Below are 17,195 nucleotides of genomic sequence, written 5' to 3'. Positions count from 1 at the left end.
TTTTTTCCCAAAGAACATTTTACTGAAAAATTGATGCTACAATGTTAGAAAAGCACCTGGTAGTGTGGTATCAAAGTGTATTACTCCTGGTACTTATTGTGCCTCAAGATTTATTTTAGACATTAGATTTACTTTTTTTTGGTTGTTGTTCTGGAGATTGAACCCAGGGGCATTCTGTCTCTAAGTTACATTCCCAATCTTTTTATTTTATTTTATTTTTTGTTTGGAAACAGGATCTTGCTAGTTTGCTGAGTCTCACTACATTACTAAAGCTGTCCATAAACCTGCAACTGACTCCATTTTAGTCTCCCAAATATTGGAATTACAGATGTGCATCATCACACCTGGCTTAAATTTACTTTTTGGGCGGATATTGGGGATTGAGCCCAGGGGCATTCTACCTCCGAGTGACACCCCCATTCCTATTTTATTTTAAAACACAGTCTCACCAAGTTGTGGAGGGTCCTACTAAGTACCTGAGGCTGGCTGCAAACCTGTGTGATCCTCCTGTCTCAGCCTCCCAAGTACTGGAATTACAAGCGTGTGCCACCACACCCATCTTTAAATTTACTTTTTCATAGAATGTTTAAAATGGTTTCTAAATCTTCATGTTAGTTAAGAACAGATCATTTCCTATAGTCAATAGGATCTGCAGTGAATATTTTTCAGTCTAAAAAATTTACATATAAGCTAGATGTGGTGGCATATGTCTGTAATCCTACCACTTGGGAGGCTGAGACAGGAGGATTCTAGGTTCGAGACCAGCCTCAGCAACTTAGTGGGGCCCTCAACAACTTAATGAGACCTTGTTTTAAAATAAAAAATAAGAAAAAGCTGGAGATGCAGCTTAGAGGTAAAATGCCTCAGGGTTAAATCTCCAGTACTGGGGGAAAAAAAGAAATGTGTATGTGTGTGTGTGTGTGTATAGATATGTATATGTATATGTATGTGTATATGAATGTGTATATGTGTGGCCTTTTTGTTGAGTTTTCATTAGCTACCAGAATAACCAACACTCTATGAGCATGATGATTGAGTTCAACTATGATAAAGTTCATCACATTTTTTGTGTATGATGTTGACATAAACACTGCAAGGGACAGTATTCTCTGAGGCAAATTGCGATCTCATTATCCAGGTGGGAAAGCCTGAGGCACAGGAGGTTAGGGAGCTTGGCCAAGGTCACGCAGTTAGTGGCCGAGGGAGCTTTAACCCCAGTCATCATGGCTCTAAGTCCTTGCCTCTTGCTAAGCAGAGACGGGCAAAGGGAGTTAACAGTTCTGGAAACTTTTGACCTACCTCACGTAGTGAACAAACACAACGAGGAGGCATCCCAAGTAGAAGGACAAAAAGATGAAGACGCTGAAAAGACTGGATTTCACGTAAACAAATTCTGAGGAGAGAAAAGCAGCTTTGGTGCGGTGGTCCTCAGGAGAAAGAGGAGTATATTTGAAAAAGGACAGCTTAAAGGGCCCACCTGCATTCACCCACTCTTAAGTCCCAAGAAATTTTCATTCAGAGCAGCAAAGTTCTGGGAGGTCGCCTGGACCTTACCCACAGGCAGACACTTTCAGGTGATGGCTTCCCAGAGGAGTTGGGGAAGGCCTGCTGTACACAGCTCATTTTAGAAGGGATCGAACAAAGTGTTCTGATTCTCTCTCCTACCTCTAAGGTAATTACATTTTATTTTCTTGTGATGATTCTGTCTGGGAGGATGACATTAGTATTGAATTATTTGAGAGATTTCCTGACATGGGAATCTCTCCTTTATACTCTTGAGCCAACACTAACCTTTAATGGAAGAAGCAATAGTCACTTTAAGTTTCTTTGCTCGTTGTAGATTCCAAGTCTGGTTCTCATTTTCTGGTGAAAGCAAAACACACACACACACACACACACACACACACACACACACACACACACCACATGACAAAATTGATCAGATGCTGGATTATTGTCCTGTCTTCTGAACAGTTGTTATAAAAAGTGTTAACTCTGGCCGCTGAATTTTATTTTACCAAGAAGTGGAGGAAAGTCTCACCTCCAAACCTTCAAATTACCTCAGGTCCCTTTTGGTTAAGACCCAGTTTGGCCTTTGCTTGGGCACATTTCGTGGCACTAACTGGTGCAAGTGGGACTGCAGCCTCCCTCCTCCAGTGAGAGGGGTCTGCCCTCCCTCCCCTCGATAGTTCAGCCATCCGAGGAAAACAGTGGCAAAATGAAAAAGCCATGTTTTCCTTTTGTTTGCATCTTTTTCTAGCCAATGAACATTTTTTTCCTTATCTAGTCATCAGAGGGCTTATGGTTTATGAAGGAACTTTGGACATTGGTAAAACTTTGGAGCTATGTAATTTAGAGATCAAAGAGCACCCCAGCAGAAATTTTACCTAAACATCAAGGGAACCATTAATACCTAACAGTAAGCTGTGAAGACCCCTCTTCAACAGGGGTCTACGTTTTCCATTATTCCATTCCTAAGGTAGCACTGGGTAGCTACCCATAACTATTTGTACTCTGAAAGCTTACACAGCCCCTTAAGTCATCACACTTGACTTTCTTACTGCCGTATGAGGTACAATTTTGGCAATCAGAATGGTGAACTCAAAATTTTCCTTGTCCATCTTTGTAAAATGATGATTTTACAATAAGAATGTCTCCTTAGAAACTGACTGTCGGGGCCCACTCGGCTAGACTGGGATGGGGCGGTGGCTCAAGATGGCGCCTAGGCATGTTGCCAAGTCACGAGGCTCACGAGGCTGGCGGTGCCCTGAGCCTGCACAGTGAGCCCTATCAGGGGCCCTATGGATGATCAGTGACGCAGTGCCTCCTGCTACCACCAGCCTGCCTATGAGAGGGTTAGAAATGTGCATGCCCTAGCTGTGGGAAGCTTGGGGTTGGTGGAGTGATTAGGGAGGGGTTATGAGACTGATATATATTTGCCTGCTCTGCGCATTAAAGGGGAAGCATTAAAGAGGAGGAAGCATTAAAGAAGTAGTATCACTAGCAGACTCGGCGTTTGTGTCTTCTTTCCTGGGGCTCTGCAGGTCAGAGCCTTAGGGACGCAACAACTGACCTTAGGAAAAAGACCTTGGTCCATTGTGTAAGATCTTTACATCATAGTAACAAATATTTGTTGAGTATAGGGCAAGCTAAGTGAACTTTAAATGTTCTAAGAAAGTATTAGACTTCAAAAAAGTTGTAGTATGTGACGTCTGTAGTATCCATAATACCTTTAGATCTATCTTCTTCCTTTTCTTTCTCAAGTGTTTCTCAGACTACCTTTGCAAGCCACTGCTGATGGACCCTTGGAAACTAGAGATGAACTTTTGGCTTCCCTTTCATTCTTTTCCAAGTGGTCCTTACTATCTCTTACCCTGGATAAAGAATGATCCTCCACAGGCATAATCTTCTGGTTTTATCACAAACACCACGAAGAACTGCTCTTCTGGAAAATCTTTCTTCTGTGTAAGACATAACAACTTTATGATAGACAGGTAAGAAAGATAGAAAGTCCATGCAGAGAGGGGCAGAAAGAAAGAGGGAAGAGAAGACAAGTAGAGTTTACTCCAGCCCTCTAACTCCTTAGAAAGGACTTTCAAATGCCCATGATCTATTCCAGATGATTTCCGAGAAGATAATTATTACATCAAAGAAATTAAATAGATACACTGTTAGGATTTCAGTCTATGTTGTACCACATGAGTGCTTATAACTGTAATAGGTAAAATATATATCATAATGTCAACAGCCTATGTTTAATAATTAATATTTATATATCAAGTTTTTCTTTTAAAATATAAATAACTTTCCTAAAAGTCATACACTCAGCAGTTAACAAAATAGTTCATGTTAGGGAGGTGAAGGACTGAAGATGGGAAGGCTGAGTTATGGTCTTGGCTTTGATTTCTTGTGAGTACTTCTCTGTGTCCCAGTTTCCTCATCCATGAATGAGCAGGGTTGACAAGATGACCTTTAAGGTATATTATAGTTCTACAACCTTGACTCTTTAAACCATCCCCAAATTTCTGATATCGTGCTTAGCCCACTGATAAAATGGTCCAAGAACCAAACATAGGCCCCAAAGAGAAGTGATGATTTATTGCCAAATACACCCAAGGTAGACATATACTGATATGCTTTGCCCTTCACCAGTGCAGTGAGCCAGATGATATAATTCCAAAGTTCCCTGTTATGGTTATTTTTATGTTCTTCTTTATTTAGGACCATAGAATGCTGGGAAACTAAGGAAGAAATAGATACCAACAAGAGCAGATACTTGGGATATTAGATCTGAAACTCTTGAAAATTAAAGAGACTAATAGTAATTTTTAGGTTTGGTATCTAAATTATAATGAACCTCTCTTCATTCTTCACTTGTTATTCAACAAATAATAACACCTTAACCTAGAGAACAAAGTTACAGTTTTCTTAAGTAAGTACTGCTCAAAAGATAGAGTCTCTGAAAATATAATGACATGTATACATATGCTATAAAATTACATATAGATAATACTTTAATTACAAATTCTAAAAGGATGAACTGCTGTTTTAACTTGTCATTTTGTCCAGAATTAATACCCTCTTTTGGTCACTATTGCTGGTACAAATTATTAGAATATGTTTAATTGCTTTAAGCAGATCTGACAAACTTCACCTTGAATTGGCAAACCCAATGAGTAGGTTGGAATCTTCTGGCCTTAACTCTCTAAGCAATCTGTCAGATACATGTCCCACTGCACCATAGGTTCCCAAGAATCTCCCTGGGGAAAAGGATAGCAGGCTTAGATTTCGGGCACAGCAATCTTACTCTTTAACCCAGTCAGAAAGGAAGTAGATCCAAGGTATACCAGTGATAGCCATTTCTTTTGGATGCTAGTAGATAAGATGACTACAAAATAAGCATCGCCATTGACAATAGTGACCACAGAAACAATGTCTTACCTGTAGTGTGATGGCAGCTTTCTTAGTCATGGACTGATAGATACCATTAAATTCCACATTGTGGTCAAGGTCATACACTGGACACTATTGCAGGCATGAGGGATAAGAAGGAAAACATCGCTCATGTCACATAATGTCATACCACCCAGATCATGGAGCGTGGGAGGCCTTACTAAGCCAGAAGCCATAAATTATTTCTTATCAGAACAGTCAAGAAATAGTCCTGCAAAAATTTGATAAACTGTTCTCTAAAGTTAGTAACTTTATTTATTTATTTATTTATTTATTTATTTATTTATTGTGGTACTTGGGGGTGAAACCCAGGGGCTTTTCTACCTCCAGGCTACACTCCCAGACCTATTTTATACATTTGGAAACAGGGTCTCAGTAAATTGCTGAGAGCCTCACTAAGTAGCTGAGGCTGCCTTAGAACCTGTTCATTCTTTTGTCTCAGTTTCCCAAGTACTGGAATTACAAGTGTGAGCCACCACGCCCGGCTAAAGTTAGTCACTTTATACTAAAGAGAACTATGAAGAGATTGTCTTGAAATGTCTAACACCTTTCCCATTTTTTTTTGTTAACACCTAGTAAAACAGAAAAAACATAATGTTACAGTGAAAATTTAAAAACAGAACAACTGGTAGGTTTCTATTTTATTTTTCTTGTGGAACTCACAACTCAGTCTTCTCTTTTTGTCATGATTCATCTTCCTCTTTCTCTCTCCCTCCCTTGCTCCTTGTCCCTTTTTTCTTCCTTCTTTCCATTATTTTGGTGATACCAAAATACATCTCTTTATTCCTCAATGTCTTCAACTTTATTTCTCTAACTCAATATCTGCAAGCAGGGATATCCCATTCAGGCACACAAAATTCTGTTCTTATTACTTGGTTATTTGGCAGAGACACTTACTAAGAGAAAGTCATGGTCCCTGTCCCTCTTTTTTATTTATTCTGGGATAATCTAATTATAATATACTAGAAGGTTGACAAATATCAGGACTCACCATGATGTTCTGGACAGAGACAACAGAACATGGATAAGCCATCTCAGACTCCACTTTAATGATAACTGAGTCCACATCTTTGGGAAATTTGTATAGAAAATACTGGGAACAAGAAAAAGAGAGATGTGAATTTTTAATATTAAGAAATGTTTACAGTTGTGAACCCAAACCATTTTCACACGGTTAGGCAAAAATTTCAGAGGCAAATCTCAGTGACTCATTATTTCAGTCGGTCATTCAGCCCAAACACATGGAGCAACGGTCTGCCCTGTGCGACTCCCTGCTGGGCATTTGGAAGACTACCTTGACTGAGGCAAAGTGACCATTTCACATAATGTTGCCATTTCATTTTATGGTATGATAATTTCTTTTTCAACTAAATTTTACAATACTTCATTCCATTTTCTACCTAAAAAGTTTCTATCACACCCCACTCCCTTTGAATTAGAGACATTTGGATGTAACATGAGGCAAGACTTATTTCTGTGGTCATTGTGAAATAGGAAACTACATGGAAAAGCAGATTAGCCTGTTCTGCAAGAGTTCTCAATGCCTTCCCATAGGCAAGAATTAGCACGAGACCACTACTTCTCCTAGATCTTTTGTTAAAGGATCTATTTCTTGGATGGAATATATTAAGAAGATATTTAGATTCAAGCACTAAATCCTGTATCTAGTGCAAGTGAACATTTCGGGACTCTAAGTACTTATTAAATATCACCATAATCAGGAAACATTTCTAGTAAAGACAGGTTATACTATTTACATAATCAGGCCATGAATTCATTAGGAAAATGTATTAACTCTTAAGATTTAAACACACTACTTCTGGGAATATGGCAACTGAAAAAAGCAGTGTTTTAGAGTCCTCTTAAAACTCGATCTCAGTTGCCACAAAATCAGCACTTTTTATAGCCAGAAAACACCATCAGCAGAGAAATAAAAAATGTAAACACAAGGGACAGAGAAAAAAAAAAGACTAGAAGAACAACCAGAGACCAGAAATCAAGCCTGCAATGCGGCAGTGGAGCAAGCTGGCACCATCTTCCCTCACAGCACCAGGCTCCAGAGAGGAAAGGTAAACAAGGAGCTGAAGTGAGCAGCTGCGGATCATTTGGGTATAATTCAGCAGTTCTTTCAGCGCAAAAAATGCCTAAAACTCCTAGTGGTCAAGCTCATCACGCCTTTCAGGGACTCAGAACGAAGCTCAAAACCAGAAAAGAAATATGCCAGCCTCATGGCCGAGGGCATAGCAGCAGCGCCATATTGCCAGCAGTGCCAGCCTCACGGCTGAGGGCGTGGCAGCGGCGTCATATTGCCAGCAGCTATAGCGAGTTCACCATGCCCCGCCACAGCTCCAGATCTGCGTGCATAATAACTGTGAGTGTAATTGCGGCCCCTAAAGGAGAAATCCCTGTACTGCACTCCCAGGGTCTTGAGTAGCTTTGATAATTTCATTGGATCGGATATTTTGCAATCTAACCCAGTGAAGGAGTAGCAGTGGCAGAGATACCACACCCTAGCCGCAGCTCCCTGTGGGAAAACACCCAGCCCGGCACCCCCACAGTCTCGCGCAGCCTCAATTAACTTCCCGGGTATGAGACTTTGAGATACAACCCAGTAAAGGAGTAGTGGTGGTTGAGATTACAACAGACTTGAGATAAAGAGCACCCTAAGTGAAGTCGTAGTGACCCAGGGAAGGCACAAAATTCTGAAATCATGGGAAAGGGGAACAACAATAGAGCAAGGAATGCCCACAACCCCACAACATCAGAACTTGATAACACAGAAATTCAGAGATCTCTAGAAGATCAAATCAGGAAAATAACTGTAGAAATAATAGACGACTTTCAAAAAGAATGCAGAGAGAGTCAAACAGAGATAAAGGATGCAATCATTAAAGGCCTCAATTCAAAGTATAAACAATCAATTAGACCACATGGAGAATAGAATCTCGCACCTAGAAGATGATCACTCCAAAAACGAACACATAATTTATAACCTAGAAAAAAAAATCAGACAGCAGGAATCTGGCATTGAAGAAATATGGGCCCATTTTAAGAGATCTGACCTAAGAATAATTGGAATAGAGGAAGGAAAAGAAGGTGAAACCAAAGGTATCAATAATCTCTTCAAAGAAATAATAGCAGAAAAATTTTCAAACATAGATCAAGAGGTCGATACACAGGTCCAGGAAACTTATAGAACTCCCTTTAGACAGGATCAGAGAAAAGATTCCCCATACCACATAATTGTCAAAATGACCAATGTGGAAGCCAAGCAGAGAATCTTAAAGGCAACAGAAACAAAAGGCCAAGTGACATTCAGAGGAAAACCAATTAGAACTTTCCAGACTTCCCAAACCAAGTCATGAAAGCCAGAAGGACTTGGAGTAACATATTCCAAACTCTGAAAGAAAACAACTTCCAGCCAAAAATGTCCTACCCAGCAAAACTATCTATCAAATTAGATTGGGGAAATAAGAAGCTTCCATGACAAACAGAAACTGAAGGAATTTATGTCTTCAAAACCAGCGCTAGAGAAAATACTCAAAGAGATGAACTACAAGGAAGAAATAGGTAATACACAGCAGAACCAGAGAAACAAGATTTTCCATCCAGCAGACAACTAAGCAAAGAAGAATATATTCATGTGTTTATAGGTTAAAATCTTTGGAGATTCATTATTTATTTCAGTCTTTTACCTATTTCTAAATTGTATTTCTAAATTGTATTGTTTGCTTTTATTGTTGCTAATTTTTAGGATTTCTAGTTGGAATATTAATATACCTTCAGATATAGCATTTGGAAATATTTTATCCCATTCTATCAGTAACTTTTAACTCTGTTTACATTGTCTTTGGATGTACAATATTGTTTTTTATTTTTTAGGAAGTTTGTTTATTCTTTTGTTGCCTGTGCCTTTGAAATCATATCCAAGAAATCACTGCCAATTTTAATGTTGTGAAGTGTTATGACCCAGGTTTTCTTCTAAAAGTTTATAGTCTTAAGATTTACATTTAGGTCTTTTATCTAGTTTGAGCTCATATTTGTATATGGTGTTATGTAAGGGTACAATTTTATTCTTTTTCTAGTAATTATTATTTTTCAACAATACTTAGTTAAAAGATTAGTATTTCCTCCACCAAATGTTCGTGGAAACCTTGTCAAAAATAACTTGACCATATATGGAAAAATTTATTTCTAGGCTTTTTATTTTACTCCACTGGTTTATATATCTGTCTTTATAGCAGTACTACACTATTTCAATTATTGTAGCTCTATAAGGTTTGAAATCAGAAAATGTACGTCTACTAGCTTTATTCTTTTACAAGAGAGTGTTTTGGGTATTTAGAGTTCATATTTCTTGTTAGGATAGACTTTTTCTGAAAAAAAAAATGTACGATAGTTTTACCTTAAAAAAAAAAAGAAAAAAATATCCTCTGGTAAGAAAGAAACAAAAAGAAGTACTGAAATGTTATCTCTAAGTGATCAAAAGTTTGATATCAGACAGATGAATCTGTTACATGAGATTATCATTGTTAATTTTGGATAAATTGCTATAATATTAGATGTCAACCACTAAGACAAGCATGGGAAGGAGGGATGGGGAGGGAATGGTGTGGGGATTGGGTAGGGGCTAACTGGGCGAAGTGTCCATGTATGTCTACACAAGTTTTTATCCCATTATGATGTATGAATACAGTGCACCAATAAACATAAATTAAAAAAAAGATTTAAACATATTGCTAAGTACACCAAGTGATGTGTGCGTGTCTGTTTGTATCTCTTTGACTCCAACTAGGATGTATAATTAGAGTGTAACAATGAAAGTAATATAAGAACAAATCACTAATAATGTAGAAAGGGGAATTCTGACCAGTAATTATAAATGTGGTGGCTGGATGAAATGCTGTATCAAGTTTCTGAGTTAGATTCTAGGGAATCAATGAAAATAAGACCCATGTCTTGAGACTAGTAAACCTATTGCTTTAAAAGAGGAGCAAACCAGGCATGGTGGTGCAAACTTGTAATTCCAGCACTTGGGAGGAGGAAACAGGAGGATCGCAGGTTTGCAGCCAGCCTCAGCAACTTAGTGAGGCTCTTCACAGCTTAGTAAAACCCTGTTTCAATATAAAGAATAAAAAATAGGGCTAGAGATGTAGCTCGGAGGTAAAATGACCCCAGGTTTCATCCCCAGTACTGAAAAAAAAAAAAAAAAAAGCGGAGCAAAACATGGCACAATTTAATTTTGTATTCCAATAGCCCTTTTACCAATCCTATTTTGAGAACCAAGGCAATAAAAATATTGAAAAATTGTTTTTCAATAATCAAAAGATTTCCGGTGGAGAAAAAAAAATCATCTCAGAATTAACAGGTGTAGCCGGGCGTTGTGGCGCACGCTTGTAATCCCTGTGCTAGGGAGGCTGAGACAGGAGGATCGCACGGGTTCGAAGCCAGCCTCAGCTACTGAGTGAGGCTTTCAGCAACTTAGTGAGACTCTGTTTCCAAATAAAATATTCTAAAAAAGGTCTAGGAGTATAGTCCAGAGGTAGAAAGCCTCTGGGTTCCACCCCCAGTACCACCAAAAAAAAAAAAAAAAAAAAAAAGAATTAACAGGTGTCAATAACACTGCTACCTGGAAGTCTATTCATGCCTGTAATGGATGGTCATAACCCAAGAACCTATATCACTTTGGAGCTTAATTCAAATCCATGTAATACAGGGCTCTTCCAAAGGTGAAGAGTCTGGAATTCCCAAGAGGTGTTGTTGGCTTCAGGGGAACAAAATTTTGTAATTCAAGAGTATTACTGTGATTACCATCGGCACTGGGGAACACCCAATAAGCTCCTTGGGATAGCAGTTGGTTTTGTGTAATCAGTGGATACTTACTAAAGCCTCATCAATATGCCTGGATCTTATCAACCTTGTTCATCTCTAAATTGCCATAAGCTCCAAATAAATGTTTTTGACTCCTGCCCTGCTAATCTGCTTTTACCAGAAAAGAGCAAATGACAAATACCCAAAGCAATGACTGGAATTTAGGCTAAAAATCACCATGTAGGTCCTGACTACTTGGGCAGTTTCTGCACCTGCTTCTATCCATAGGAGGAGAGGCAGACGGGGATTACTGCAGCTCATCTGAGAATGTGTGCTTGTTTGGGTGAGTTTATAGGAACAGGAAATCTTTCCTGCAAGCAAAGAGGATATAAAGTACAGGTAAAATGGGAACAGTTAAGAATAAAGTAAAACTTTCATAATAACAAAGACTTACTGTTCCATAAGTAACAGTAGTTTGGGGTTTATATGCAAATTATTTAGGCTTTAATGTTTACATATTATTACAAAGGAGCCATATAAGATATAATTGTTAAACATTTTCAGTCTACAAGCTCTTTTATTATATTCTACAGTGCAGACAGCATTCAGCAGATCATATTCATTATAGCTCTGTACAAGATTATCAGACTATATTCTTCCTATAGTTAGAGTGCAAGTTGTTCCCCTTTATCTATATATTTCCATTGCAGCTAATGATTTTCTAAATATTATTTGAAATGAGATGGTCAATAAATGCTGAGGGCAGCTGATTATGGCCTGTTGTCCTTTCCTGCCATTGGGTGATGTTATATATGCAGTATGGAGATTTTTGTTGAAGGGGGGCATAGATACTGGAGATAGTCCAGGCTATCACACATGTTAGGCAAGAGCTCTACCACTGAGCTACAACCTGAGATCTTAAGGGGAAAAAGGTTCTTTTTTTTTTAAATTTTGAGACAGGGTCTTGGTAAGTTGCTGAGGCTGGCCAAAAACTTGAGATCCTCTTGCCTCAGCCTGTGAAACAGCTGGAGTCACAGTGTGCACCATGATACCTGGACAATTTAACTCTTAAAAGATGTGTGGAAATCAGTTCACACAGACTTGGGAAAGCTGGTTGTGTACATCTCTTCCCAACTCTATGTTCAATGATACATGTTGGCAGCTTGAAATCGACTGTGGTGCAGGTATTTACATTACAGAAATGGGCAGGCCCTAGGAATAAAGGCATTCTTTCTGAGAACCAGTTAAATATTTACCAGATACCAGTGACTGCAATAGATTTACAATAGACCTAAAACATCTAAATACTAGCATTACTATAGCCAAAGCAAAAGCTAACAAAGAATTTATGATCAAAGTCGTATTACAGCCTGTAGAAAATTTACAAAAATATCAGGGCAATGAATAAACCTGTTTTAAACTTTCTATTATATAGACTCTTCTGTTTCAGAAGCTGTGAAAGAAAAAAAAGCTAGAAATGTCACCAGAAAAATAGTCTGAATTAATCAACATTTTAATGTATTTATTCTTTTTATGATTATTTATTTATTTATTTTTGGTGGTACTGGGGTTCCTGGAAACCCTTCTACCTCTGGGCTACACTCCCAGACCTAATTTTATATTTTTATTTGGAAAAAGGGTCTCTTAAGCCAGAGAGGCTAGCTTCGAACCTGCGCGATCCTCCTGTCTCCAAGTGCGGGGATTACAAGCATGTGCCATTACACCCGGCTATGATTATGATTTAATAAAAAGCATATAACAAATAGCTACATCTTCTAATACATTTTTTGGTCACCATTCCTGCTCTTTCTTTATGGCAGGAGAAACTATTTTTTCCCACCAAAAACTGTAGAAATTAAAATGTCTCATTTTTATTGTATTTTCAGGTCAGCCATTTGTATGTGTATTTGATGTCAGCCATCTGCTCCCTTTGCCCACTCCATCCCAGTTATTAGGTCCATACGACAGGAGCTGTGTTTCTCTCTTCCTTAGCCTTGTCCCCAGCACCTGGGACAGTCTAACACTGTCCTTGGGACACAGTAGCACGTGATTTGCTCAGTGAAGATTGAGCCAAGGAACACCAGCAGGCAAATATCCTGCCTTTCATCTCACATCAATTAAGGTGATGACATTAAATGCTGTGTCCTGAATCCTAGAATCCAGAGTACAATACATCTTGCATTTTGGAAGACCCAGGGCAACTGGCCTCCCTATTGCCACGATGTTTGTGGGCAGCACAGCAGGTGGGCTCTTCCTCACCCTGGGAACCCTCCACTTACCTGAGGTTGAGAGGGGCTGGCAGTGAAGTGAAAGGCAACATCTGTCCTGAGAATGTAAGTGGGAGGAAAGGGGAAACGTGAGAGGAGAGCATACATTAGCAAGCAAAACTTACTCTCTTAAAAGAAAGGCATCTTCAACTATTCGCAAGCAGAGCGGTACTCTGTGGAAGGAGTTTGGTTCCCTCAAATTGATAAAGGGCATGGGGACTTGGTGGTTTCAACTTTCAAGAATGATCATATTGGGGAAGAAGATTGTTTTTATATCTTTAAATATCCATGAAGAGCTGTGTGTGGTGGTACACACCTGTAATCCCAGTACTTTGGAGGCGGAGACAGGAGGTTTTTTTTTGTGTGTGTGTGGTGGTGGTGGTATTGGGGTTCCTGGAAGCCCTTCTACCTCCGGGCTACACTCCCAGACCTATTTTTACATTTTTATTTGGAAACAGGGTCTCCTAAGCCAGCGCGCATGGCTGGCTTCAAACCTGCGCGATCCTCCTGTCTCTGCCTCCCAAGCGCGGGGATTACAAGCGTGCGCCACCACGCCAGCCTAGGATTGCAGGTTTGAGACCAGCCTTGGCAACTTAGTGAGATTCTCAGCAAGCTAGTGAGACCCTGTTTCAAAACAAAATAATAATAATACTAATAATAAAAGCTGGTTGGGAGTGTAGCTCAGAAGTAGAGGGCGCAGATTCAATCCTCAGCCCCACAAATATATAAATAAGTAGCCATAAAGTCATACCTTTAGAAGTCAGTACTTTGCTTACTACAATGGACTTGTTTGCCTTTGGCCTGTTTTAGGATTGTATAATCAAGCCCAGGGTTTAGACATCAGAAGTGAGTTGAAGCCAGGCATGGTGGTGCATGCCTATAATCCTAACACTTAGGAGGCTGAGACAGGAGGATCACAGGTTTGAAGACAGCTTCAGCAAGTAGCAAGGATCTTAGCAATCTAGCAAGACCATGTTTCAAATAAAAAAAAAAAAACTTGAAGAAAAGGGCTGGGGTATAGCTTGGAGGTAGAATGCCCCTGCATTCAATTTCCAGTATTATCCCCCCTCATAAAAAAAGTAGGTTAAAAGAGAGAAAATGTAGATGTCTCTTCAAAATAATTTTGATGGACACATGAGAAAAGGTAATTTTTAAACAGAAAGGCAACCACTATGGGATGGTTGCTAGGGATAGGAAGATGCTTTCTGCTCTCTAGCATTTCCCTAGTTGCCTACAATACCTGCTGAAAAGTCTTCGCCAACATGTTGCCCTCTTTGGGCTAGGCATTGCCTTTTAAGGTCTACTTTTTATTTTTTTATTTTTTTGGCACTTGGGATAGAACCCAGGGGCACTCTACCTCTGAGTTACACCTCCAACCCTTTTTAATATTTTTAAATTTTGAAACAAGGTCTCCCTATGTTGCTGAGGGTCTGGCTCAGTTGTTGAGCCTTACCTCAAACCTGTGATCCTCCCTTCTCAGCCTCCCAAGTACTGGGATTACACCCAATTCTAAGGCCTGCTTTTAAAATGTAAATACCACCAAAGGACCATAATGAAGTTATGGGCTCTCCAACTAGTAATTGACTGTGAATGATCTCATTAGATTATTGAGAGAGCAGTGGTGCAGTCATGGAGAAGAGCGTGAGAAGTCTGCAGGCAGCACCGACTTGCGGCACAGCGAGCCGTCTGGAGTGAGCATCAGTGAAGCAGTTCAAGAGGCTGGAAAACAGGGACAAATGTCTTCTCTGTGTGTCTGTACTGGCTGCTCTTGGGCTTTTGGTCTTTCTGGCTCTCTCCTCACTGTTAGCCTTGTAGATCATGTACACAGGAGTGTCTACTGCTGAAGTGCTGCCCTGGCTGTGGCATCCCCTCCTCCCCATTGGGACCCTCTCTGCATTTCTGGGAATCGGAACCTCAGCTTTTGGGATCCCTTATTATCTTCATCCAATGGGACTTTCAGAAGACTTTCTTTATATAAAAACTAAATATTGTTTTAAAATTAAAGATGTGTGTGTGTGTTACCAGGGATGGAAACCAGAGGCAGTCTAACTTTGAACTACATTCCCAGCCCTATTTTTTTATCCTTTATTTTGAAACAGAGTCTCATTAAGTTTCAGAGAGCCTCGCTAAGTAGCTGAGGCTGGCCAAGAACCTGTGATCCTCCTGTCTCCGCCTCCCAAGTACTGGGATTACAAGCATGCACCACCATGACCTGCCAAAGATTCTTTTTTAAAAGGGCAAATCAAGATATTTAAACAAGATGTGTATTCTTACAGGTGTTAAAGCCAAAACATTCTGGCACTACTTATAAAGGTAATGAGCCTGATTTAGGCTGTGGTTGAACTGGGCTAGAATTTGTCTCAGAGCAATGGATGCCATTTTTTCCCCCTGTGGTCCTGGGAGCTTCTACCTCCAAGGAGTACTTGTGCATGTATGTTTGTCTCCCTTGAAACCTCACTATGATGTATAATTACAATGTACTAATAAAGGTATGAAAATAAAGTTTAAACGCAAGAAATATTTATTTACTCAACAAATATGACACATGAAAACCCAATTTTTTTTTTTTTTTGCAATTTTGAGGATGGGGAGAAGGAAAAGTAAACATTTGGGATCCAGATGGGGTACAGATAATGGCGATGGAGAGAGAGGCAGAGGGGACCCACGGAGATGGAGGAAGAGAGAGAAGAGATAGCTATAGGACAGTGATAAAACAGAAGAAAAGGAAATATGGGTGGAGAGCAAGGGGGGTGTAAGGAGAGGCAGGATAAACGGTCAGCAGCTTTTGAGGTGAGTCCCAGCATCTTACTTGGCATCTTATCAGCAAGCCTCTGGCACAGAGCCAGTGGGGTTTCAACCCCTGCTTTGTTTGTGGAAGGAAATGATGCTCTATTAGGCTCCTGGACTATGGACTTCAGCTTATCACTCCTTGTTATCTCCTGACTGCCATCTGCTGTGAGCTCTCCTCAGCACCCCAGCCCTTCCTCCAGGCCCTGGTGGTCTCTAACCCTCTGCTCTCCATTCACCTGGCCTAAGTATGGATTTTGCACTCTTGGGATAAATCCTATTCTTTCTGCCTTTCTCTGGGACTTTGCCTCTATAAATACTCAGCTTGTCTATGAATTTAATCTGCCTTTTCTCTTCCTTTGTTTATGAATATGCTTCCATCTCAACCACTTTCAAGCTAAACAACAAACTCCATCAAAATTCCATCCTTGTCCCTGTTTTAATGTTTCTAACTTTTAAAATGTCATCTTATAGCCTTCCTCTCCTTCATGAACTAGATGCTTCTCCTTCTCCACCGTTGTCTTCATTGTCATTGTCCTAGGGATTGAGCCAGCAGTGTTCTCCCTCCAAGCTATACCTCTAGCCCTTTTTATTTTTTATTTCGAAACAGGATCTCACTAAGTTGCAATGCTGTTTCAGGCCCTCAAGTACTGAGATTGCAAGCACGTGTCCTTGCCCTGGTACTTTCCCTATCCCCCTTTGAAATTGCCTTTGCGGAGGGCAACAGCCACCTCTTGTCTCAGTCCATTCGTGTAGCTACAGCAAAATACTATGAACTGAATGCTTACATTTTTGTTCGTTTTATAAGTCCTGGAGATCAAACCTAGGGCTTCATACATGCTAGTTAGCTCCTCTATCACTGAGCCGCATCCTTAAACATGCTTACAGAGGACACATTTATTTTGTACAGTTCCGGACACTGAGAAGTTCAAGACCACGCTGCTTGTAGGCCTGTGATGAGGAGGGCTGCTTCCTCATGGATGGCGCCTTCTCAAGGCATCCTCGTGTGACGTGTGACGGAGGAGTCTCATTTATGAGACCGCTGAATCAGTTCACGAGGACCCCGCCCTCATGACCTTTCAAACCCTTCACAAAGGCCCCACCTCCTGGGGGAGGTTAGGATTTGAACACATCAATTTTGGGGCACACAAGCACTCGGACTGTAACATCTTCTCATTGCTAAATGCCGTGACTTAACCCTCAACTCTCTTTTTATTTGTGACGTTTGACACTGACACTTATTTCCTCTGTCTTGGAACACTTTCTTCTCCTGGCCTCTAGGACACTTGCTTTCCTGGTTTTCTCCCTCTATCTGGCGGTGCCTACTCAGCCTTCTTTGGTAGTTCCTGCTTCTCAAACCATTTCTTAAATGAAAAG

The 17,195-nt window shown here is 40.1% G+C and overlaps 1 protein-coding gene across 6 annotated transcripts in view; it reads right to left on the bottom strand.

Moving 5' to 3' along the window:
- Nucleotides 1-17,195, bottom strand: part of SIDT1 (SID1 transmembrane family member 1) — a gene marked incomplete at both ends in the record, with an annotated part of 113,001 nt that overhangs the window by 41,079 nt on the left and 54,727 nt on the right. For 3 of the 6 annotated variants that reach the window (XM_080696713.1, XM_080696712.1, XM_080696714.1), the window contains 6 exons: nucleotides 1,300-1,393; nucleotides 1,792-1,863; nucleotides 3,374-3,461; nucleotides 4,942-5,025; nucleotides 5,945-6,046; nucleotides 13,044-13,089. In XM_080696713.1, coding sequence (XP_080552839.1) covers nucleotides 1,300-1,393; nucleotides 1,792-1,863; nucleotides 3,374-3,461; nucleotides 4,942-5,025; nucleotides 5,945-6,046; nucleotides 13,044-13,089 — 486 coding nt within the window. Of the gene's footprint in view, nucleotides 1-1,299; nucleotides 1,394-1,791; nucleotides 1,864-3,373; nucleotides 3,565-4,941; nucleotides 5,026-5,944; nucleotides 6,047-13,043; nucleotides 13,090-17,195 lie in introns of those variants that run through there. The other 3 variants (XM_080696715.1, XM_080696717.1, XM_080696716.1) reach the window with 3 other exon arrangements.

This window comes from Muscardinus avellanarius (assembly GCF_963383645.1).
Source record: "Muscardinus avellanarius genome assembly, chromosome: 5".
NCBI lineage: Eukaryota > Metazoa > Chordata > Mammalia > Rodentia > Gliridae > Muscardinus > Muscardinus avellanarius.
Note: the sequence above shows the minus strand (reverse complement) of the source record. Positions and strands in the feature narration are given on the sequence as shown.